A 24,519-nucleotide genomic window follows, 5' to 3' on the forward strand; every position below is an offset into this window, starting at 1 on the left:
TCTCCTGCCTCAGCCTCCCGAGTAGCTGGCATTACAGGTGCCTGCTACCATGCCTAACTAATTTCTGTATTTTTAGTAGAGATGGGGTTTCACCATATTGGCCAGGCTGGTCTCGAACTCCTGACCTCAAATGATCCTCCTACTTGGCCTCCCAAAATGCTGGGATTACAGGCGTTAGCCACCACACCCGGCCTCAATCAAGTTTTTGTAGTGTCTGGGTGACATCCTGGGATTGGAACAACACTTATGTGATAAGAAGGGTGATGATGGGTGGAGTGATTTGAATCAATATTCTGTCTCCCCCACGTTTGGTGGGCCAGGAGCAAGGACAGGGAGAAATGACATCTGCCTTCAGCCTTAATAAGATAGAGGGCCAGGATCTGAGAACACTGTGGTTTCCAGGTTATTTTTCTCATTTGATTAGAATGGCCAGGGAGATGGCCTTCTGGGGAGGACCTGCCTGAGAACCAGCACTGAGGCGTCTCCATTCCCTTTGCTTCTGCAGCCATGGGAGTGGGTCAAAGGCCAGCTCCAAAGACTGGAAGGAGGCAGAATTTCCCTTTTTCCCTTGGACTTGGTAATTATCCCTGGAATCATCTAGAGGCTCTCAGAACATAGCAGTTAGGACCAGGGGTACCTGATGAGACAGTGTCTCGCTCTCTCCTTTCTCTCCTTTCAAATCCAGCCCTCGAGGTCACTGTGACTGGAGGTGTCTCTTGGAGGATCTTGGCAGGAATTGTTACCTCTGAGGATTCCCCGAGGTCTATTTTAAATCCTGGGCCCACTCTCCTTCCATACCCAGTATGCTTCCTAACTGCCTCCCACCACCATGCAAGCAGTGTGCAAACCCATTTCCTCATTAGCCAGCACCAAATTTGGAAGACAAGCTGGCTATCCAAATATCACATGGTGCTTCCTCCTGCCCAGCTTGGATAACTCCTCTCCTTGCTGCAGAGGCTTTCAGGAGCTCCTCCAGGTCCCAGAAATGGAGTCGCCAAGGATGCAGTCCTCAAGGATGGAGTCCCTCAAAGATGTGGTCCCCAAGGATGGAGTCCCCAAGGATGCAGTCCCCAAGGATGGAGTCTCCTAAGGATGCATTCTCCTAGGGATGGAGTCCCCAAGGATAGAGTCCCCTAAAGATGCAGTCCCCAAGGATAGAGTCTGCCAAGGATGGAGTCCCCAAGGATAGAGTCTGCCAAGGATGGAGTCCCCAAGAATGGAGTCCCCAAGGATGGATTCCCCCATAATGGAGTCCCCCAGGGGCAGAGTACCCTAAAGATGCAGTCCTCAGGGATGGAATCTGCCAAGGATGGAGTCCCCAAGGATGGAATAGCCAAAGATGGAATCCCCAAGAATGGAGTCCCCAGGGTTGGAGTCCACCAAGGATGCAGTCCTCAAGGATGGAGTCCACAAGCATGCGGTCTTCAAGGGTGGAGTCCACCAAGAATGCAGCCCTCCAAAGATGGAGTCCCCAAGCATGCAGTCCCCAAGGATGGAGTCACTAAGGATGAGGAGACCCCTGGGAGTCTAGGAATGCATTCCCCTAAGGATGGAGTCCCCAGGGGTGGAGTCCATCAGGCAATTAGATTCCTTTCCTCTCCTTCCTGCCCAGGCCTCTCTCCCTCTCTGGCATGGCATACACCCTGTCTCAGGGCCTGCTGTGCTGTTCTCCATACTCATCCATGCCAACTTTCTTAGTTTTTCCCTTTGTTTTCACAGTTCTCCTATAGACACCACACATTTGCCCTCCTTTCTGCCTGGTGAAATCCTAGATCTGAGGTTTGAGTCAGAAAGACCAGGTTCAAATCCCAGCTCTGCCAATAGTTTGAGTGTTTTTAGGCAAGTTATACAACTTCTGTGAGCTTCAGCTCCTCATCAGCAAAGTGAGAATGAGCCTTTTGATGACTAACTGGGGTATTGCCTTAAAACACTCAACACAGTGCCTGGAACGAATTAGTTGTGTTTTTTTCAATCCTTCAAGCCCAGCTTAAATGCCACCATCTTCATAAAACCTTCCTTGATCCATTCCTCCAGCCAACCTTCCTTCTTGGCTATGTTCTTTGAGCCCTTGGAAACGTGTATTTGAGCCCTCTCATCACATTCTGCCTGTGTTGTCAATATTTGTGGTCATTCCTTATCTGTACTTCTAGATGGTAAGCAAATTAGTGGCTTAATATCAGCAACTATTGAGTGTTTGTAGTTGTTTTCCTAGTAGTTTTTTTCTGATCCATTTGGTCTCTTTCTTGAAGACAACTGGTAAGGTTTTGGATGCGAGGACCCATGTCCAAAAGTAGCAGATCTAACTACTTCGTGTGAGCACTGAACTACTTCTTGTCCTCTTGGGAAAAAACCCTCCAATTCACTTTTTTACTTATTTTATTTTATTTTTTTTTTGGCAATAGAATCTCACTTTGTCTCTCAGGCTGGAGTACAGTGGCGCAATCTCGGCTCACTGCAACCTCTGCCTCCCAGGTTCAAGTGATTCTCCTGCCTCAGCCTCCTGAGTAGCTGGGATTACAGGTTCCTGCCACCATGCCCAGCTAATTTTTGTATTTTTAGTAGACATGGGGTTTCACCATGTGGGCCAGGCTGCTCTTGAACTGTTGACCTCAAGTGATCCACCTACCTCAGCCTCCCAAAGTGCTGGGATTACAGGCATGAGCCACCGCACCCGACCCTAATTCACTTTACAAGACCAGAAGAACACCTCTCCTGGTCCCTCCTCTAAATTTCCTCGGGACTTTATCTTTCTGTCACAGCGCTTCTCAGATCGCACTGTAACGTCTCTCCCCACTAGCCCCTGGCCTCAAGGATCTCATTGTCCTTACTATCTCACCTAATTTTTATGACAACTCTGTGAGGTGGAGATATTATTCCCATTTTACTGACACAGAAGATTAAAGAACTTGCTCAAGGTTATCCATTTAGGAAGTGGTGGAGTTGGAAGTCTGACTTTGAAACCACTCTGTTCCTCTGCCTCCGAGTGAGGGCCTGGTTGTTGTCATTGGTGCAAAATGCAAAGAGGCTGGGGTTTGTCCTGTGCTTCTGTCATTCTTGGATGTTCTCAGATCTTGAAGCCATTTTAATGTTCTGCTTGTATCTCTGAAAAATGGGTCCCTCTTATGTGCAAGTGGAGTGGGTTGCTCTTCTCTTTGTCTTGAGCTTCTTTTACTCAAGCTCCACAGATTGTCTTCACCCCAGATTTTTATGATTTATGTAAATATTCCCCTCTCTTGGCTTTCTTGAGCGGGCTGGAGCTACACTCAGATTTCAAGGTGGAGATGGGGTATAGTTTTGTCCTGAGGCTCTCCCTTCTGCCTGGTGAATTCCCAGAGCTGGTGTTTGAGTCAGAAAAACTTGGTAAAAATGACCACTTGATATGATGCCTGACTTCTCCCCTCTGTGACTTTGATACCCTTCTCATTCATCATGTGTTGTCATGCTTGTGCTCCTAGGCTCCAGGAGCTCTCTAGCTGTTTCTGTGAATGGGGATAAAGCTTTCGTTGCTCATCTGTTATTTTGAAGCCTCAGCTCTCCAGATCCTGGCCATTGGGAAGGCCTAGGCTGCTGTGTACCCCTTCCCTGTGCTGTGTCCCAGGCTACCAGGAATGGGTTCCGGTGGAAGCTGCATTCTAGTATTTCATGACAATTGACCCCATAAGCACGATCTCCATTGGACTGGGTCTGGATCCATAATCCTTAGGTCTAGAGGGGCCCCATCTCATCTACTCCAACCCTACTATTTTTAAGAGGAAGGCTGGATCTCTCATCAAATTTGTGGAAGGCCCAAGGGTTAGAACTCACATCTCTTTCTTCTCAGTCCTGATTTTTTTTTTTTTTGAGACAGAGTCTCACTCTGTCGCCCAGGGTGGAGTGCAGTGGCGTGATCTCGGCTCACTGGAAGCTCCGCCTCCCGGGTTCACACCATTCTCCTGCCTCAGCCTCCCAAGTAGCTGGGACTACAGGGACCCGCCACCACGCCCGGCTAATTTTTTGTATTTTTAGTAGAGATGGGGTTTCACCGTGTTAGCCAGGATGGTCTTGATCTCCTAACCTCGTGATCCACCCGCCTTAGCCTCCCAAAGTGCTGGGATTACAGGCGTGAGCCACCGCACCCGGCCATCAGTCCTGATTCTTAATTTGCTGTTCTACTTGTTAAAATGGAATCTTCTTCTTAAAGTTGAAAACATTTAAATCTTATTTTATTCTCCACAACCAGTTCTAACTCAAAGAGTAGTAGTTGGATTTTTACCTCCAATGCCTTTTTCTTCCTGCCTTGTTTGACTAGGGCAGTGAAACCAGACAACACTTACCTTTTTGGGTCTGGTTGTTTAGCTGCCCTGAAGCTAATTGTTCCTTGTTCTGACTAGTTGGCCTCTTCATTTCATGACAGTCCTACCAGCCGCCAGTACTAATCCTCTTATCACACGCTATCCCCTGGCTCCCATCACTGCACCTGCAATTAGACTCTTCTCTTGCTATGTAAACTGCTTCTGCATCACTAATAATTAATATTGGTTATTCAGCACTTCTTCTGGCTGCTAAATATTGAATTCTGTTATTTTTAATTATACGAGGCCCTTATTCATTATCTTACTGAATTAGTCCTGTGCCCACTGGTTATAACAACTCTCTAACTAATGGATCTGTCCCTAGAATACCTCTCCTTCTCACAATCACACTCTCTGGGGTACAGTTTAGTATTTAACAGGCATCAAGCAATAATGTCCCTCCATCTCTAATACTCTTAAGTAAAGCTGCCTCAGTGCCTCTGATGTGTCCTCCCCAAAGACAAGGATAATTTGGAAGGTGGGTGTTGCTGTTGTCTGTGGCAATGAGAAGAGAAAATGAACTTAGAGCCACATGAGAGTGGGGACACTAGAGACTGGGGTAGAAAGAGTGCGCTTATAGCTTAGGGAGAAGTCAGGGATTTTAGAGGTTCCTTTTTATGGGTGTAGGGGAATGAATTTCTGGTGCTGGCTCTGGGGAGTGGAGACTCAGGGGGTTATGGGTGTACATGAAAGGAGGCTGTGCTGCCGGGATGGCCTTACCAATTCTAGAGACTGGTAGAGGTGGTGGTGGTGGTGGGCACTTGATTCTGGGAGGGACAGCAGCCCGGAGAGTAAGAGAATGGGGTTGGGGTGATTGAAGAGCCTGGAGAACTTTTGGGGAAAGTTCTGAAAAGTCAAGGTGGACACGTGGGAGGAGTCAGCTATGGGTGGGAGATGGGGAGGAGAGGGAGGAGGGTTGCAATAATTTGATGTAATGTGTGAGCCATCTGCCAGCCCATGGAGGGCAACATTTCCTTTTCCCTGTACTGGTGGCGACTTACTCTCTCTTCCTTTCTTAAGGATGAGAAGAAAAAAAACAAAAAACAAAAACAGAGGAGCTGCCCCTCTCCTCAGTGACTCCCAGGATCGATTTGCGTATTCTCCATCCCCAGGAAAAGCAGGCATCCATGGTCCCTCCTATGCTCCTTGGGAACCCCTTCCTTTTGCCTCCAAAATGAAATTGCCTTTCATTCTTGCCAGTCCTTTGATTCTCCAGGGGTGATGCCCACTCTTCTTCCAGCCTGATAGCCAGCTGGTCCATCACCAACTGGTTAATCCATTAACCCGGTATGGCCACTGGTCAGCCAGTTGGCCAGCACCAACTCGCTCTTTAGCCAGTTCTCTGGAAAGCCATCTGGTTGATCAGTTAGCCAACAAACCTGTAAGTCCATGGCTCCAACCAATAGCCCATCCCTCCTCACAGCCCTTGTTCCCTCCCTTCCTTCCCCTAAACTCTCTAACATTTCAGCTGATAGGACTTACTAATACTGCATAATTGGGTCTGCTTCTTAATCCCCTGCCTTCCCTCTCTCACCCTTCTGTTGGAAAACCCCGTTGCCGACTCTGTGTGTGTTACTAACACGCTTATAACCCAGGGGACCAAGGGATGGGCAGGGACAGGTGGGGCAAGGTATGAATGAAAAACCGAACTAACCTTTCTGTCTCATCTGCGGAATGTCGGCCATCTTTAAGTCTTTGGTTTCTTGGTCCAGTTCTTTTGTTGTTTTCTTCTCTACTAACCAAGGTCTCTAACTGTTCCCCTTCTCTGCAGACGGCTCTTCTTCGGGGAGGGGATGAGGGGGAAGAGGAATCCAGAGGAGGGATGGGGGACGGATGGGGAGAAGAAGGAACTTAATTTTTGTGTGTGTTTTATTTCTCCTCCCCTCATTATAATTTAATTTTCTTTAAACAAATACTTTCGCTGAACCTAAGGTGGGAGGGTTGGAACAAACAACCAAATATATATAGATATATATTTTTTCCTCCTTCCTTGAGTTTCACAGTTGGTCATTTTATTTTTCTTTTCTTTTCGTTCTGTTCTTTTGTTGTTGTGTTTGTTGTTGTTTTTTGACATCCCCCTCCTCCCCATCCCCCTATATCTCCGGTGAAGCACGCAGGGATTGGACACGCTATGGTAAACAAACTGCATTATCTGGTAGATATCACTCTAATTGTCTTACCGTTTGGTTTGCCGTGGGTTTTTTTAACTGTTCGATTCTCCTTCTTTTGTTTCCTCTCCCTGTTTGGTTTTTTGGTTGTTTTGCTCTTCCAATTGTTTTTTGCGTCCTGGACAATCTTTAGATTTTGCTTCTCTTTTAGTTTCCCTCTTTCCCTTTTCTTTCTTTTTTGGTCCAAACTGAAATACAAAAGACAAATGGAAATCGAGGAATTTGGCTTGTCCCTGCTGTAATCCCTAACTCCTGAATTCAGATTCCTGGCTAGAGAGACCTGGGGGCAGGCCCCATGTTCATCGGCTCTGGTTAGACCAGCCCCGATGCCAGGCTGCTTATTTCTATTGCTTTATTTTGTTCTTTTCCCTCCCCTCCCTTGTTTTTTCTCTTTGATTTAGTTTCTTGGTCCCCTGAAAATCCATGGAAAACACCATCCCATGACATGCTATGCTCTGCTCACTGTCAGCTCCCTGGACAGGGCCCCTCAAGTTTGGGGAGGGGGCTGGGGGTGAGACCTCCAGTGGCAGCCAGCGGGGTGGGTTCCCAGGGGTGGGGGGCATGGCCTTGGGAGATGCGGAGCTGTCTGAGATCAGTCCAGACCTCATGCAAATCATCAGTTCATAGCAGTTTGGGGGCTGCCCCATGCTGGCTGCTCCGGGAAAGGTGCCGTCCCTTCCCTCACTTCTCAGCCTTGAGAGTTCCTGGTTCCATGTCCCCCACATTTTGCATGGCATGAATGGTCTTTTCCCCCGACCAGGGATAGCGTCCAGTTCCCTGCAACTGCTCTGCTGCTCTGACTAACACTGTGTTTCACACTGTCTTCCTTCCCCTCACCCCCTGCCCTCTCTGCCCACTGCCTGCCCCGCATGGCCTCTGACAGGGGCTGGTTTCCTTTCCTGTTGAGGGGAGTGAGAGGAGGAGGCCTGCAGGGGTGGGAAGGGGCAGCATTGGTTGTCCTTGTCACCGAGTTCCTCTGTTTGGGTTGGGCTCAGTCCTGGTGAGTGTTGGTGTGGGTGTCTGTGTAAATGCAGCTGGTGTGTGTTGGTGTGTGGGTGTGACTGTGTGTAAATGTTGGCGTGACATTTCGGGGTGTTAGTGGGAAGCTGTACTGTGTATGTGCGAGGCTCTGCTGGTGACTCTCCATGTGTGAGCTGGTGTGAGCTGGGGGCTGCGTGACTGTGTAGGTTTTTGAGCCTGGTGAGGACTCTGTGTGGAGGTGGACTGTGGGGACTGGCCCTTCAGTCGCAGTGCCATGGCAGGCAGGAACAGGGAAGGAGCTGGGGCTAGCTCTTTGCTCCTTGCCTTGCCTCAGAGTGTGTGCCCGTAGGCCTTGCTGCGTGCGATCCCCTGGGATTCCCTCGTGCCTGCCCAGTCCTGGCTCTGCAGCAGCAGCCGGTTAGTCATCGCCTATTAATAATGCAGAGTGATTGAGCACCAGGCTGGGGACCCTGCAGATGGACGTGTCTGCTCCTGTGGGGCTGGCGCTGCTTGGGGCAGCTGCCTGGCCTGCCCAGCCGCCCAGGTTTGCATGGCTGGCTGGTGAGGAGGGAAGCGTAACAGTTGGGGCTCCCAATCTGAGTGTCTCCCCAACTTCCCTAGGAGGCTGTACCTCTGAGGCTACATCTGGCTTTTCCTGACACTTTTGCGGGTCCATGTTTTCCTGCACCCATATAGACTAGTGCCCATGGCCAAAACCATTCCGGCCCTCCCCAATTTAAGATCTCAGGTTACCACTCCCAGTGGTCTTGGTGTTCCAATGGGGCATACAGTGCCAGGTTTCTTGTTCCTCCAGCTGCTGCTTCTAGGAGTTAGCTGCTACCTGCCCAGCTTAGGCCAGGCCATTGAGTACCTGTCAGGAGTTGGCCATTTGGAACTTTCTTTATGGTGCTTCACTAGATAGCCAACCTGTGACTTTGGGGACAGAAGGGAGGCAAGATCAAGCCATGTGGTACACCCCAAGCCTCTGGGTAATACCATCCTAGAATTAGGACCCAGCAGACTTTCCATCTAGCCTCAATTTGGTTAAAAATTGACCACGTGGGTTGAGTCTACTAAAGCTCAGTTTCCTTATCTACCAAATGGGCTAATAGGGGTAATATACCTGCATTGCCTACTACATGGAATCAGTGTGAAGATCAAGTAGAGTAATAGAAGTGAAAACATTTGTACTCTGTAAAGGAAATTGTAGTGTTACTAAGCTTTATAAAATGTTAACTGATTGTCTCAGTGTTTCCAGGGCAGGGATGTTTTGTAAAGAAATGATTCTCTTCCATAGCAAACCCTGGAGAATACAACATCTCTGGCCCACTGGAGATCCTATTACTTACTATCTCTTCTTAAGAATCAGTCCCAAAATAACTGTATGAAACCCTAGAATGCTTCAGGAATTGGGCTGGAGAAGAGGAGGAAAGATGAATGACTTGATTAAATTGGTTAAGAAGCAACAACCAGCTAGGCACCTGTAATCCCAGCTACTTGAGGCTGAGGTGGTTAAGTTGGTTAAGAAGGAAACAACCTGCTGGGTGTGGTGGCTCACTCCTGTAATCCCAGCATTTTGGGAGGCTGAGGCGGGTGGATCACCTGAGTCCAGGAGTTCAAGGCCAGCCTGGCTAACATGGTGAAACCCTGTCTCTACTAAAAATACAAAAAAATAGCTGGGTGTGGTGATGGGCATCTGTAATCTCAGCTACTCAGAAGGCTAAGGCAGGAGAATTACTTGAACCTGGGAGGCCAAGGTTGCAGTGAACCGAGGTCACGCTACTGCACTCCAGCCTGGGCAACAGGAGTAAAACTCCATCTCCAAAACAAAACAAAACAGAACAAAACAAAACACAAAACAAAAAGAAGAAGCCAACAACCAGCTATGAACCTGTAATCTCAGCTACTCAAGGCTGAGATGGGAAGATTGCATGAGCCCAGGAGTTCAAGACTAGCCTGGATGACATAGCAAGACCCCCCTCCCCTCTTTTTTTTTTTTTTTTTGGAGATAGAGTCTGGCTCTGTTGCCTAGGCTGGAGTGAAGTGACATGATCTCGGCTCACTGCAACCTCTGCCTCCTGGGTTCAAGCAATTCTCATGCCTCAGCCTCCTGAGTAGCTTGAACTACAGGTGCACTCCACCACCCCTGGCTAAGTTTTTGTATTTTTAGTAGAGACAGGATTTCACCGTGTTGCCTAGGCTGGTCTCGAATTCCTGAGCTCAGGCATTCCACCCACCTCCGCTTCCCAAAGTGTTAGGATACAGGCATGAGCCATTGTGCCCCAGCAAGACACCATCTCTAAAACAAACAAACAAACAAACAAACAAACAAGACCCTATCTCTAAAACACACACACACACACACACACACACACGTGCACACACACACACACACACACAAAACAAACAAAAAAAAGTAAACAATACTGTCTTGTTTCAAAGGAAAGTATCTGCTAAATTCTGAGTCTCTGAAGTCTGCACTTTCCTGCATGAGCAATACTGACTGGTAAACAGATCTAGTTGCCTTTTGGTAGCCTCACAGACCTTCATAAACCTGTACTAGGAATCAGCTCTTTCCGGCCAAGACCAGAGTCTGAAGCCTTGTAACAGGGTTCGATGTGTTCTGATTCCCAAGGCATCCCCCAGACAGGTTTTGGTTAGTTTCCAGTTTATTTTTACTAACTCATTTATATGGACTCTTTTCATGTTGTTTGAGCACTTCTTCTTCGGGGAGAGGGTGGATATAAAGCAAAAAGGCCAACCTTGAGAAGGTTGAGAAGTTTGGATTAGGTGTGATCAGGCTGATGGAGTTTGCTTGTAAAAATAATGATAGTTCTTTGTGTACACACTGGGAGTCTTTGAATAGCTTTCCCCTTTCGAATATCATTTAAACTTGATAAATGCCTGGGTTGCACGTAGCAGGCAGAGACTGTTCCCAGTTAACAGATGGGGAAAGCTGAAGCCCAGAGAAAGCACCTGGTCTAGGGTCACATAGCCAGATATGGAGGACTTTCACTTCAGTTTTCTCATTTGGTGCTCACTGTAAGCCTGGAAGAAATGGGAGCCGCAGAAGTTGTTAAACTCCTCTCACAGATGAGAGTCAGAGGTAAAATGGGATTGTTTTGGAAAAGGATAAAGGCTGAATGAGAGCCCAGGATTTCTGACCTGATATCTTTCCTCTCTATTCCCAAACTATCAAATCCAGACCTCAGGATTCACGACAGGGCTGTGCCTGCCGGTTCAGTCCATCTTCATGGTGTATCTTTCCAGCCTGAGTCTCTGGTTAGTTTCTGCCCTCTCATTGAACAGGTAGCTAACCCAAACCCTTAGCAGGACTTGCAGTACCTCACTCAGCCTGGAGACCCTTTCTTCCCCTTTGTCTTTGTCTCTTATTTCCACCCACTCAATCCTAAGGGGATGCCAGGACCTTTCCCCTAGACTAGTTGCTCTTAACCACCTTTGGCTCTTGGATACCTTTGAGAATTTGATGACAGCAATGGACTCTCACAGGAAAAAAGCCCACAGAGCCAGTTTTGCACACAATATCAAGGGACTTGGAATCTCCCTAGCTCAGTCAGCTTGCCCACAAGTTAAAAATACCTGCTCTCCGTCTTGTTCTCCCCAGAATAAGTCCCACTCCCAAGGAGGTCAGTGACCCTGTGACCATCACAGGCAACTGAGAAAGGCTCCAGAAGATAGCAGAAGGATACTTCCCCTCTTCCTCAGCCTTTCTTCCTCAGGCATGGTGGGCATGAAGTGCCCACCAATGTGGAGTTATTTATGGCCAGGGCCTAGTTTCATATCCTGCGCAGCCTGCCACAGGGGAGGTGCGTGGAGCAGAAAGAGAAGTGGGGTCAGCAGGGAGGGCTGAGAGCCCACCCAAGTCACAGGCTGCCCCTTGTGGCCACCTCCATCCAGCCTCCCTGCTCCTGGGGAGCACAGTGGGGGCTGGGCCGTGGGCTCCTGCTGCCTCTGCACCCTCTCCCTTCTCCTCTGGCTGGACACAACTCTTCCAGGGCAGAAGCTCTGGCTCATTCCCCTTGGCCAGTTCAGTACCCACTTGGCTTGCTTGTCTGTGTTGAGCGGGTTGGCATGGGTTGGGTGCAGACACTCTGCTATGTCTCAGTGATGCTGTTTGGAAGGAGACAGCTGGAACGTCTCACTGCCCTGGGTAGGATGTGGTATGTACGCAGATGTGTCTGGGGATTGGTGATTGGTGGCGAATGGGTGGTGGAATGAGTCTTGGGTCGCCTGCTTATGAGGAAGGTAGAGTCAAATGTCTTTTCTCTTTCTTTTTCAACCCTTAAAGTGTCTCTGTCCTAGTGGTCACTCCTCTCTTTTCCCCTCATCATCGGAAGGAAGCTCTCCTTACCTGCGCCCCACAGCTCTGTCGCCTCCATCTCTGCTCCTCCCAATGCCCCTGCCCTGCACGCCTTCTTACCTGGCTGCCTTTCTCTGGCCTGTCCTGCTGGGCCTAGCCCTTACCCTGCTCCTCTAACCTGCATGTGTCCAGCTGCAGTGGCTGTTCTGTGTCGCACGACCCCCTCCTTTCCCTCCTCCCCCACCGGCCCCACCCCTTCCAGAAGATGCATTGGGGGGGGGGTTGGGGGGCAGGGGCATCATGAACCCCTGGGGTGGAGGGGGACCGGGGGAATTATTCCCCTGTTTCCTGCTTTTACTAACGAACCTGCCATTTTTGTGTCTGGACTTTGATTTGTCTGAGGGAACAGTCGGGTTTTACTAATCTAAGTCATCTCCCTCCTTGCCTTCCCCAGAGACCTTCCTCCATTCCCTCTACCTTTGGCTTCCTTTCCACCCAGAACCCGTCCCCACTTTCTCCTTCTACTCCCCACCTCTGGCTGATCCCCTTCCTCAGGGCACTTCCTTATATTGTCCTTCCTCCTGCTACCCCACCCCCAGGCCCAGCCCTGGGCCATAAGAGGGTGATTAAGGCAGCCCTTTCCCAGTAGGGAGCACATGGGAGTGATCTGCAAAAAGCCCAGGGGGCAAGGTGAGATTGTGCCCAGTCAGGAGGGAAACTGAGGAGGGTGTTTCCTCCTCTCTACCCTACACTGTCACCTCGTCTAAGTCTGAGAGGGCAAAGGGAGGGTGACTTTGGCAAATGGAGTGGGATAGAGAGAGCCCATAGGGTGAGGGAGATGGCCAGTGGCTGGTGCCCTGGCTTCTGAGGTCAGGGAGGGAGGACACAGCTGAGGGGCTCAGGTGGGCTGGAGGCCAAAAGAGGAGATTCTCTTCCTGGGGAGCTTTGGGACCAGAAGAGCCCTTTCCCTGTACTGAAGCAGGAGTGCACTTGAGTTTCTGTCACCAAAGTCACAGGTTCCCTAGGTGTTAGGTTCATAGATGGAGATGCCGGCTTTGTGGCCCTGGGTCATAAGATGATCTTTAATGGCTATGTGCTATATATCCTGGATTATGTTCAGATTAGTGGGGTTACAGGGACATGTCAGGCTGGTGCCTACCTGTCAGGAGCTGACCAGTTGGGGTGACCAGACTTAGGCACAGGAAGTAATCAGCAGCCCAGTTCCTGGTCTCTCAGTGCAGCATCAGGGAGAGTGGAGGTGGAGGGCTGGATGGAGTTGAATTTGTCCCAGGGAGGCCCGTTCAGCCTATTACCCACTCCCTGTCTTATCCCTGACCTTTCATCCCGGTTCCTTCTTCCCTTTCTCCAGCCCCTCTCTGCCAGGTCTAATCTTGTTTGCATGTTTTTGTGACTAATACTTTGACCCTTCCCTTTTCTACCCAGACCCCTACTTCCCAGCCTTAGGGTGGGGTGGAGGGAAGAAGAAATAAATGGTAATGACCGGCCCTCCCCTCAAATAAGATTCAAAAGTTTTCAGACTGCCCCTTTCCACAAAGACACCCTCTTACCTTCTGCTCTTGAACCTAGTTACCCCAGCACAAGGTTTGATGGTTCCCAGGAGGTGGAAAGTGGGGCTCAGTTCTACCCTATTCACTGCAAGGCTCCAGCCAAGCACAAGGGGGATTCGGGGGTCCTGGGAGGGCAGGAAGCTCCCTTACCCCAGTTCTGCTCATGTCCCTTTGGAGTTCCTCCCCTCACCCACTGAGACTATGGACCCCTGGAGACCAGTCGCTGGAAGATGGCTGGTGGCATGTGCATATAGACTGGTGTGGGTGAGGAGGGCATAGGATGTGACTGGAAGGCCCCAATCTCTAGACTGTTCCTGAAAGAGGGTACTGAGGCACCTCTTTCAGTGCAGCATCAGGGAGAGTGGAGGTGGAGGGCTGGATGGAGTTGAATTTGTCCCAGGGAGGCCCGTTCAGCCTATTACCCACTCCCTGTCTTATCCCTGACCTTTCATCCCGGTTCCTTCTTCCCTTTCTCCAGCCCCTCTCTGCCAGGGGAATGAGAAATGGGATGAGCTGTGGCCTTTGGAAACACAGTGTTGGGCTAACCCTGAGCCAGCTTCCTATTGACCCTGCAGAGCTCTGCCCTCTTTCCCAGCTGACCTTCCCAAACCACTGCCTTCCTAGAGTAGGGGCTCATGGTCTCATAGCCCTTGGCCCTTCTCCCACAACCTTTCTGGGTGTCTTGAACCCTTGTGGGCTGCTTGTAGAGTTAGATTTTTTGGAGACTAGGTGGACATTTGCCTGGGGAGACTGGGGGAGTCAGAGAGTTTCCTGTCCTTGTCACGCCCCGCCCCGCCCTACCTAAGATCACTTTGGCATTCTCCAGGCCACCACTGAGCCCCCCTGCCTCCTGGAACACCAAGTACTGCCCCATTCCCACTCATCCTGCTTTCTTACTGAACTTTCAGCCCAGGGGCAAGGTATTCATGAGGTTAGCCCTATTCCCGTCTGTTCCCTAAGCTGGCCCTGACTCCCTGGAGTAACTCTGGTGGTGTCTGTAGACAAGGCAATTAGATAGGAAGAAGGAAGAGTGGACTAATGTAGCTAAAGAGGTCCCTCTCCTTTGGAGGCAAGAGAGTGACCTGAATATAAGGAGATCTGAGGAGCCAAGAGACAGACTCAGGAAAGGGCTAGAAGTACAAACCCAGAGACTGGGCGGCAGGGGTGGAAATCAGCCCCGATGGGCAACCCCAGAAAGTTTCAAGACTTTCTAGGAATATCTGAGTTCCTGGTCCTCACACTGCTATCTTCCATCTCCCTACTGGGTCCAGACTGAAAGGCTTCCCAGCACCCAGCGGAGAGGGCTGCAGGTGAGTCTAAGCCACCAAGGTCTGGGGAACACCATTCTCTGGCACACTTTTGAAAGAAGTTCTGGAGTCATGTGTGTGTCCAGAGAGTACCTTCAGGAGAAGAAAAGTGAGGATGCCATCTGCACCCATCCTGTGCCCCAGAATGGGGGATCCATCCTGGAGCCCACATTCTTGTTCAGAGTGCCTTCCAGGAACAACTTCTTGGGGGACCTCATGGGGAGCTCTCCAAGTACCCTTCAGGCTCCTGCCTGCTGAGCTGGGGGCAAGAGGGCAGGTCTTAGCCCACCCTGAAACCATCAAATCTTGTGCTGCCTCCTTTTCCTCATTCCTTTTCTCCCCCCACTGTTCCTTCTCCAAGACAAGCAGACATAAAAATGGGGGTCCCCCTCCCCTGATGCCCTCTGGCCCCTCCTTTGCCCAGCCATAGCTCTTCCTAGGGATTTGATGTTGGTTGTCTCCTGTCTTTCTCCCTCCCTCCTGGGCTGGGCAGGTGACCATCTCGGTGGACGGGATCCTGACCACCACAGGCTACACGCAGGAGGATTACACCATGCTGGGCTCTGATGACTTCTTCTACATTGGGGGCAGCCCCAACACAGCTGACCTGCCGGGCTCACCCGTCAGCAACAACTTCATGGGCTGCCTCAAGGACGTGAGTGGGGCTAGGGAGGGGCTGCAGGCTGTTTAGGAGCCCTTTGGCTCCTGTCTTCAGTGTCACTTAGTCTGACCCGGCTAGGTGTCTGGGTCCTCTGTTCCTTCCAAGTCTATGGTGGGAGACACCCCCTCTTTAAAACCTAAGGCCCACTGACTCCATCAAGAGGCTTCTCCCCTCTCATTTCCTTGAGCCTTAGAAACTCCCATCCTCATAGAGGACCCTCAAAGGCAGCTGTGAAACAGAGGAAAGAATGCTGGGTGTGAAGACTAAAGACCTTTGCTTGAGTCCCAGCTCTTCCACTCATTGGTTCTGTGACTGTGGTCAAGTCACTTGACTGTCTAATGCTGAGTTCCTCCTCTGTAGATGGGTAGTCAGTGCCTACTTCATAAGGTTGTGAGGCGCACATGGGAGTGTAAGTGAACGTGCTTCATCAAGTAGAAAATGGCTACCACATGTCAGTGGCCTTGTCATTATTATGAACTGCAATTTAGTGGGCACTGAGAGCCCACAGGGCAAGTTACCATGCTCCTGCTGGGCCAGAAGACAGGACAGGACAGGCAAGGGAGGTGCTTGTTCACAGCCTCTGTGCCTGAAGCTCCGGAACAGAGGCCTAAGGGGAGTGGTCTGGTGGAACTGAGCAGGGGCTACAGGGGTGGGTGACTGGGTCCCCTGGTGCTCGCTGCTGGGTGGGAGTGACCAGGCCCTAAGCTGCTTTCTGATTCTTTATACCTGACGCCACCCCTCCCTGCAGGTGGTCTATAAGAACAATGACTTCAAACTGGAACTATCCCGCCTGGCAAAGGAAGGGGACCCCAAGATGAAGCTGCAGGGTGACTTGTCATTCCGCTGTGAGGATGTGGCTGCCCTGGACCCTGTGACCTTTGAGAGTCCCGAGGCCTTTGTGGCGCTGCCCCGCTGGAGCGCTAAGCGCACTGGCTCCATCTCCCTAGACTTCCGCACCACTGAGCCCAATGGGCTGCTTCTCTTCAGCCAGGGCCGGCGGGCTGGGGGTGGAGCTGGCAGCCACAGCTCTGCTCAGCGGGCCGACTACTTTGCCATGGAGCTTTTGGACGGCCACCTCTATCTTCTGCTGGACATGGGATCTGGGGGCATCAAGCTGCGGGCATCCAGCCGCAAGGTCAATGATGGCGAGTGGTGTCACGTGGACTTCCAGAGGGACGGGCGAAAAGGTCAGGAGGCCTCTGGACCCTTCCCCTTCCGTGGGCCACCCCTTTCCATCTGCCCTGACATGCTCTCCATCTCTCTTCAGCGGGTCTCTTCTACACCGTTTCCTATACTCTTCCCTGCCACCTCTCCTCCACCCCTCCTCACGTCTTCCCAATTGTCCTTTCTGGACATTTGCAGAAAGAGTACACCATTTGGTGTCAGTCAGACCTGGATCACACCTCAGCTCCCCTACTTGCTGCAAGTGAGACTCCATTTCCTTATCTGTAGAAGGAATAATCCCACAAGGGCCATCAAGAGGAGAAAATAAGAGCACACCTGTAGAAGGATTAGCACAGTGGCCAACATAGAGTAGATACCCCATTCTCCTTTAAGAATATATCTTCCGGCCGGGCGCGATGCCTCTCACCTGTAATCCCAGCACTTTGGGAGGCCAAAGTGGGCAGATCGTGAGGTCAGGAGATCGAGACCATCCTGGCTAACATGGCAAAACCCCATCTCTACTAAAATTACAAAATATTAGCCGGGTGTGGTGGTGGGCACCTGTAGTCCCAGCTACTCGGAGGCTGACGCAGAAGAATGGCGTGAACCCGGGAGGCGGAGCTTGCAGTGAGCCTAGATCACACCATTGCACTCCAGCCTGGGTGACAGACTCTGTCTCAAAAAAAAAAAAAAAAAAAAGAATATATCTTCCCAGCCATGCCTCCCTTCTGTCTAGAGCCATTCAACTTAAAAAAAAAAAAAAAAAAAAAAATTAACTCACTAGGCTAGGCGCTGTGGCTCATGCCTGTAATCCTAGCACTTTGGGAGGCCGAGGTGGGTGGACCATTTGAGGTCAGGAGTTTGAGACTACCCTGGCCAACGTGGTGAAACCCCGTCTCTACTAAAAATACAAAAATTAGCCGGGCATGGTGGTGCACTCCCGTAGTCACAGCTAATTGGGAGGCTGAGGCAGGAGAATCGCTTGAACCTGGGAGGCGGAGGTTGCAGTGAGCCAAAATCCTGCCATTGCACTCCAGCCTGGGCGACAGAGGAAGACTGTCAAAAAAAAGAAAAAAAAAAAGAAAAAAAAAATTCGCTCACTCAACAGTTACTGAGCACCCACTGTGTACCAGATGCTGTCCAAGGTTCTGGAGATATGGACAGCGGGGAAACTAAAAAGACTATCTTCGCTGTCACAGAACCCCTGTTCTGGTGTGGGGTGGGAGAGCATGGAGTGAAAAAGACAGTAAATAGCCCCACACCCCCACCTAGCAGTGAGGGCTCTAGAACAATAAAGTGTCAGGGCAGAGAGTCCTGGGGTCAAGCAGATACCTGTTCTTGAATCTTCTGTTGCTTCTAACCACTCTCTTCTTCACCCTTCAGTCTTTTGTATTCTCTTCCTGTTTTCTGTCTGCTAATTATCTCTCCTTTACTCTTCTCCATCTTGTTAAACATGAGAGAATTATCCAAGAAAGGGAAATTGATATAAATGAGAACTGACACATTATCCTATTTAAGCACTTATCAACGCTCAGCTAAATATATATATATATATATTTATACGGAGTCTTGCTCTGTTGCCCAGGCTGAAGTGCCGTGGTGTGTGATCTCAGCTCACTGCAACCTTCACCTCCCGGGTTCAAGTGATTCTCCTGCCTCAGCCTCCAGAGTAGCTGGGACTATAGGCACCTGCCACCACGCCCAGCTAATTTTTTGTATTTTTAGTAGAAACAGGATTTCACCGTCTTAGCCAGGATGGTCTTGATCTCCTGTCCTGGTGATCTGCCTGCCTCAGCCTCCCAAAGTGCTGGGATTACAGGCGTGAGCCACAGCACCCGGCCAACATTAGCTAAATTTTTGTGCTCCTCCGCCTGTCACTGAGCTGGGCCTGTGAGTTTGGGTGGAGTGACCATTCCTCCCTGTGCAGGAAGGAGGGGCCCCTGTGGCTCCTGGAGAATGCCAGCTTCTCATGGGCTTGCTATTTCTTTCGCTTCCGTCCTTGAAGTGTTGCTTCCCCTGGGCTTCACATTAAATGGTTTCATCCCAGGGTTGTGTCTCAGGACAGCACCAGGAATTCTTCCCAGAGCTCTCTGTGCCCCAGGGTTTCCACCAGGTGGTCAGTAACACTCTAGGTTGGAAGTCTGCCCAAACCTTGCAGGGCACTGCAGGGCTTCCACTTCTCTGTGCTTTTAGGAAGTACTCCTGTTAGCTCACACCAATCTCTGGAGCCAGAGTCTGGACCAGGTCTGACCGGTGCTTGGATTCCTGTCTTGACCTATTCTGGACATTTCTGACGACCCATTTCTTTTCTTTTTCTTTTTCTTTTTTTTTTGAGATGAAGTCTCACTCTGTTGCCCAGGCTGGAGTACAGTGGTGTGATCTCAGCTCACTGCAACCTCTGCCTCCCGGGTTCAAGTGATTCTCCTGCCTCAGCCTCCCAAGTAGCTGGGATTGTAGGCACATGCCACCACGCCTGGCTAATTTTTGTATTTTTGTTGGAGACAGGGTTTCACTATGTTGGCCAGGCTGGTCTTGAACTTCTGACCTTGTTATTCACCTGCCTCAGCCTCCCAAAGTGCTGGGATTACAGCGTGAGCCACCGTGCCTGGCCTCTGATGATCTATTTCATATATGTACACAAACACAGACTTGGGGCAGCTATTCCGAGAAAACTATCTTAGATCTTTTCCATTTTTTTTCCATTTTTGTTTTTGCAATTGTGGTAAATGATACATAACAAAATTTACCACCCTTTCCTGCACATCACGTGGGACAGAGAAAAAAATGAAAAAACAGCAAAAGGAAATTTACCATCGTAACCATTTTTCTTTTTTTGAGATGGAGATTCGCTCTTTTTGCCTAGGCTGGAGTGCAATGGTGCAATCTCGGCTCACTGCAACCTCTGTCTCCTGGGTTCAAGTGATTTTCCTGCCTCAGCTTCCCAGGTAGCTGAGATTATAGGCGTGTGTCACCATGCCCAGCTAATTTTGTGTGTCTGTGTGTGTGTATATATATATATAATTTTTTTTTTTTAATAGAGATGGGGTTTCACCATGTTGATCAGGCTGGTCTTGAACTCCTGACCTCAAGTGATACATTTGCCTCAGCCTCCCAAAGTGCTGGGATTACAGGTGTGAGCCTCCGTGCCCAGCCCATCGTAACCATTTTTAACTATGCAGTTTAGTGGTGTTAAGTACATGCATATTGTTGTGTAAATATCACTGGTAACTATCATTTATCTCCAGAACTTTTCTCATCTTCCCAAACTGAAACTCTGGCCCAATAAACACTAACTCCCCATTCCCTCTCCTCTTAGCCGTTGGCACTCACCATTCTACTTTCTGTGTAAGAATCTGGCCACTCTCGGTACCTCCATTAAGTGGAATCTCATATAATATTTGTCCCTTTGTATCTGGCTTTATTTCATTTTGCGTAATGTCTTCTAGGTTCGTTCATCTGGTAGCATGTGTCAAGATGTCCTTCCTTTTTAGGGCTCAATAATATTCCATTGCCTGGATATACACTTTGCGTTTATCCATCCATCTGTTGATGGATGCTTGGGTTGTTCTTTTCCATGTATTGAGTGATCTTGGTGCAGAGGCCTGTACTCACTAGAGTTTCCTCTTGTTGACCCTCCATTATACACCCCTTCCCCATCTCTTTCCTTCTCTGTCTCTTCCTTTTCCAACATTTGGTTCATTTGTAGAGAGTCTGGTTGGGTCATGTAGAGCCCAGGAGACCCTGCAGTGGGTGGGCAGAACAGGCATGGGGGAATCTGGCTATAAATAGAGGTGTGGGTGATCAGGCAGGCCATGTTTAGTGGCCTGGTAGGGGAGTGGGCCCCCAGCCCTGGGAAGTGGGTTTAGAGTCAGGACCTTGGGTCATCTGGCACCTTGTTTGGAAAGAAAAGCTAGAGACCATGTTACTAAAAGGGGGCACAGCTCTGGTTCAGGTAAGGTGTTTTTTTTTGTTTGTTTGTTTTTGCTTTTTCTTGACTCAGAGTTTTGCTCTTGTCGCCCAGGCTGCCAGGCTGGAGTGTAGTGACATGATCTCAGCTCACTGCAACCTCCGCCTCCCGGGTTCAAGCGATTCTCTTGCCTCAGCCTCTTGAGTAGCTGGGATTACAGGTGCCCACCATGCCCGGCTAAATTTTGTATTTTTAGTAGAGATGGGGTTTCACCATGTTGCCAGGCTGGTCTCGAACTCCTGACCTCAGGTGATCCGCTTGCCTCAGCCTCCCAAAGTGCTAGGATTTCAGGTGTGAGCTGCTGCGCCCGGCCTCAGGTGAGGTTTTGAGCAGAGAAGAAGAACATGCCCTGAATGAGGGCATGTGTCTGTAGGGGAGGTCCCTGTTCTTCCCTCTTGGTTTCCCACCCTATGCTCACACCGATTCTCCTCCCAAAGCTCCCTGCCAAATTCAGGCCTCATGCAGACCCAAACCCTCCTTAACCTGTCTTTAATCCCATGAAGTTAGGCAGTCTTTTTTTTTCTAACTAAGATGACTGCAATGGGGTCTTGCAGTGAGGAGAGAGATTGAACTCGACTCCCACCCCGACCCCTTTTAAACAGTTCTTCCAAACTTGGAAAAGGACAGAAGAAGGAATTAAAAAATACAAGTAGAATAAAATTTCTAATGTAGAGGTTTCTGCAGCTTAAGGTCTCAGTAAAGGCTATGGAACTCCCACCTGATCCCAAGTCTTTTTTCTAAGATAATCACCTAGTACTACTACTACTACTACTACTACTACTACTACTACTACTACTACTACTACTACTACTTCTTCTTCTTCTTCTTCTTTCTTCTTTCTTCTTTTTTGAGATGGAGTCTCGCTTTGTCTCCTAGGCTGGAGTGCAGTGGCATGATCTCGGCTCACTGCAGCCTCTGCCTCCCGGGTTCAAGTGATTCTCCTGCCTCAGTCTCCTGAGTAGCTTGGACTACAGGTTTGCGCCACCATGCCTGGCTAATTTTTTTTTTTTTTTTCAGTAGAGATGGAGTTTCACCATGTTGGCCAGGCTGGTCTTGAACTCCTGACCTCAAGTGATTCATCCGCCTCAACCTCCCAAAGTGCTGGGATTACAGGCGTGAACCACCATACCCGGCCAAGCACCCTCTATTTCTGAAGAACTCTTCTACCTAAATATTCTGTGCCTGCCTCCTTTCTCCTCACTGCTGTCCTGCCCCACAGGCCCTGGAGCCAATCTGCTCGTGTGCCTTGCTGGCTGCAGAGTGGGCTCTTGTCTGAGGGGTGGAGAGTACAGGCTCTGAGTTCTTGCTGCTGGGACCATACTTCGGCTGTGTTCCTTCCCCACTGTGGCGCTTTGGCACTGTTCCCCAGTCTCTGCAAGCCTCATCTACCATTTCAAAATGGGATCATAAAGGACCAATTTCGTAGAGTTATTATGAGACTTAAGTGATATAATATATTTAAAGTGCTAGGTGCCTGGCATCTAGTCATAAAAGCTCAATAAATGTTTGTTGGGGGAAAAAACTCCCTTGGATTAAAGATCTTTCAGCCCCTTCTGTTCCTTAAGGTTCTCTGCTTCCGGTTCCCAGTCTAAGAAACTGGCTGGCAGGAATGACCCAGTGAATGATCCAACCCTTTCTGAGCTCAAGATTTGGGCATGCTCACTTCCTGCATATCCTCTGAGGACTCACTGAGGTGGGGAGGAGGGGTATGGACGGAGGCCCACAGCATTCTGCAGCTGGGCTGGGGCTGCATCACAGGAGCCTCTGAGCCTGGGGGCCTTTGTTAAGCAGTTTTTGCAGTGAGTGAGGCTGAGCTTCCAGCCCAGGACTGCTGCTCATCCTCCTGAGCCTGCTGCAGGGCACAAAGTGGAGGGGCCCATACTTGGTGGGGGCCTTCTTGGCAGAGTCAGGATGTCCCTTTCTGGCCTGTGGCTTTTCTCCATCCTGCCTTCCCTTGATTCCCAGGCTCCATCTCAGTGAATAGTCGCAGCACACCATTCTTGGCAACTGGAGACAGCGAGATTCTGGACCTGGAGAGTGAGCTGTACCTGGGCGGTCTCCCTGAGGGGGGCCGGGTGGACCTGCCCCTACCCCCAGAGGTGTGGACAGCAGCACTCCGGGCAGGCTACGTGGGCTGTGTGCGGGACCTCTTCATAGATGGGCGTAGCCGAGACCTCCGGGGCCTGGCCGAGGCTCAGGGGGCTGTGGGCGTCGCCCCCTTCTGCTCCCGGGAGACGCTGAAGCAGTGTGCATCTGCCCCCTGTCGCAATGGGGGCATCTGTCGAGAAGGCTGGAACCGCTTCGTCTGTGACTGCATTGGGACCGGCTTTCTTGGGCGGGTCTGTGAGAGAGGTGAGGCTGGTCTTCATCCTGGGTGTCCCTGCTTCCCATCCCTGTGCTCCTTCTCAGGGTAACTCCTACTTTCCATCCCTGTGCCACCTCCTCCTAGGGGATCCCCTCATAGACCTGCCTTAGGCTTGTCACCCTTGTAATGATTCTCTGGTCTTTTCCCTCCCCTGGCCTCTGCCTGTCTTCCCCTTCCCTCTTCCCCGACTCCTGTGGGGCAGAGGCCACGGTCCTGAGCTACGATGGCTCCATGTACATGAAGATCATGCTGCCTAATGCCATGCACACGGAGGCAGAAGATGTGTCCCTGCGTTTCATGTCCCAGCGGGCCTACGGACTCATGATGGCCACCACTTCCAGGGAGTCTGCCGACACCCTGCGCCTGGAGCTGGATGGGGGGCAGATGAAGCTCACTGTCAACCTCGGTAACCATCCTGCCCTGTGCTTCCTGACCCCTTGCCTGGCCTTGTCTCTGACCCACACCTGCCTCTGTCTGGAGAAGCTGGAGGTGGCACCAGCAAGAGGTGCCCTCAGCAGAGTTTGGAGGTGGGGAGGTGCCAGCCTGGGTCAGAGACCCTGAGAGCTCTGTCCCTGGTGAGGATGCACAGTGTAGGGTGACACTCCATGCTCGGTGACACTCCATGCTCGATGACACTGTGAAGGGCAAGACCCAGAGTGTCTGGGGTATGCTAATTGTCCTCCTAGGTCACTCATGTGGATCTTGGCAGCATCTGTCCTGCACACACACAGATGACACAGCTCATTTTGGTCAGTGGCGCATCCACTTACTCATTCATTGGTTCATTCATTTGAGAAGCACTTGCTGATGCCTACTGGATGCTAAGCCTGAGCTCAGTGTGGTAGCAGATACAGAGATGAGGAAGGCCTGGTCTCTGCACGCAGCTGCCCCCCACTGCTCTGCTCAGTCTAAACAGCAGTCTGTGTGTTGGCATGTGGAGGCGCATATGTGTACACTGGACACACAGATGTGCTGTCTTCCCCTTTCTAGTGCAATGGGCTTTCACGTTTGAGCCTCATGGCTGTCCTGTGAAGATACTAGATCACCCAACAAGCGTTACTGTCCTTGTTTTATAGATTATGAAATTCATATATTGACTTGTTCAACATTACAAAGCTAGCGAAGGCAGAGGGAGGAGCCAGGACTCAACCTGGGTCATTTGCCTTAAAGTTCAGTGCTTTTCCCATTGCCTCGGACAGGGCTGCTGACCCTCCCCCTCAGGCCACTCATGCTGACTCGTGTCTCCACCCATGCCTAGGATTGAGAGCAGGCCTTGACTCCACTTCACCTGGCAGTCCCTGGGGTGTCCATGAGGGCCAGACCATGAGCCTGTTAGGTTCTCCTCATGGGCTTCAGCTCTCCTAGTCGGGGCAAAAAGAAAACAGCAGGTTCACTCGTTCAGCTATTTATGGGACACCATATAAATGCTAGGTATGTTTCAAGCCAGGGGCTACAGCAGTTAATAAGCAGTCCCCACCCTTTTGGAGCTTTCAGAACAGGGGAACCCTGGAAATGGGAGGTCCTAAGCTGTTCAGGCTGAGGTCAAATCTGTCCATTTCAGACCGGCCTCTAGAAGCTTATAAAGGTGTAGCACCTGCCATACTGGAAGTTTGCAGGCCATCAGGGTCACCTGTTATGTCCTGGACCTAGAGGGGAAGCAGGGCTCTTCTGAGCAGGTTAGAATAC

The 24,519-nt window shown here is 50.4% G+C and overlaps 1 protein-coding gene across 5 annotated transcripts in view; it reads left to right on the forward strand.

The window, feature by feature from the left end:
- NRXN2 (neurexin 2) overlaps nucleotides 1-24,519 on the forward strand; it is a 117,241-nt gene that overhangs the window by 39,981 nt on the left and 52,741 nt on the right. For 3 of the 5 annotated variants that reach the window (XM_025357375.1, XM_025357374.1, XM_025357376.1), the window contains exons 6-10: nucleotides 6,442-6,465; nucleotides 15,170-15,331; nucleotides 16,086-16,524; nucleotides 22,434-22,820; nucleotides 23,036-23,239. In XM_025357375.1, coding sequence (XP_025213160.1) covers nucleotides 6,442-6,465; nucleotides 15,170-15,331; nucleotides 16,086-16,524; nucleotides 22,434-22,820; nucleotides 23,036-23,239 — 1,216 coding nt within the window. Of the gene's footprint in view, nucleotides 1-6,441; nucleotides 6,487-15,169; nucleotides 15,332-16,085; nucleotides 16,525-22,433; nucleotides 22,821-23,035; nucleotides 23,240-24,519 lie in introns of all 5 variants that reach the window. The other 2 variants (XM_025357373.1, XM_025357377.1) reach the window with 2 other exon arrangements.

Source organism: Theropithecus gelada, chromosome 14 (genome assembly GCF_003255815.1).
Source record: "Theropithecus gelada isolate Dixy chromosome 14, Tgel_1.0, whole genome shotgun sequence".
Classification (NCBI taxonomy): Eukaryota; Metazoa; Chordata; class Mammalia; order Primates; family Cercopithecidae; genus Theropithecus; species Theropithecus gelada.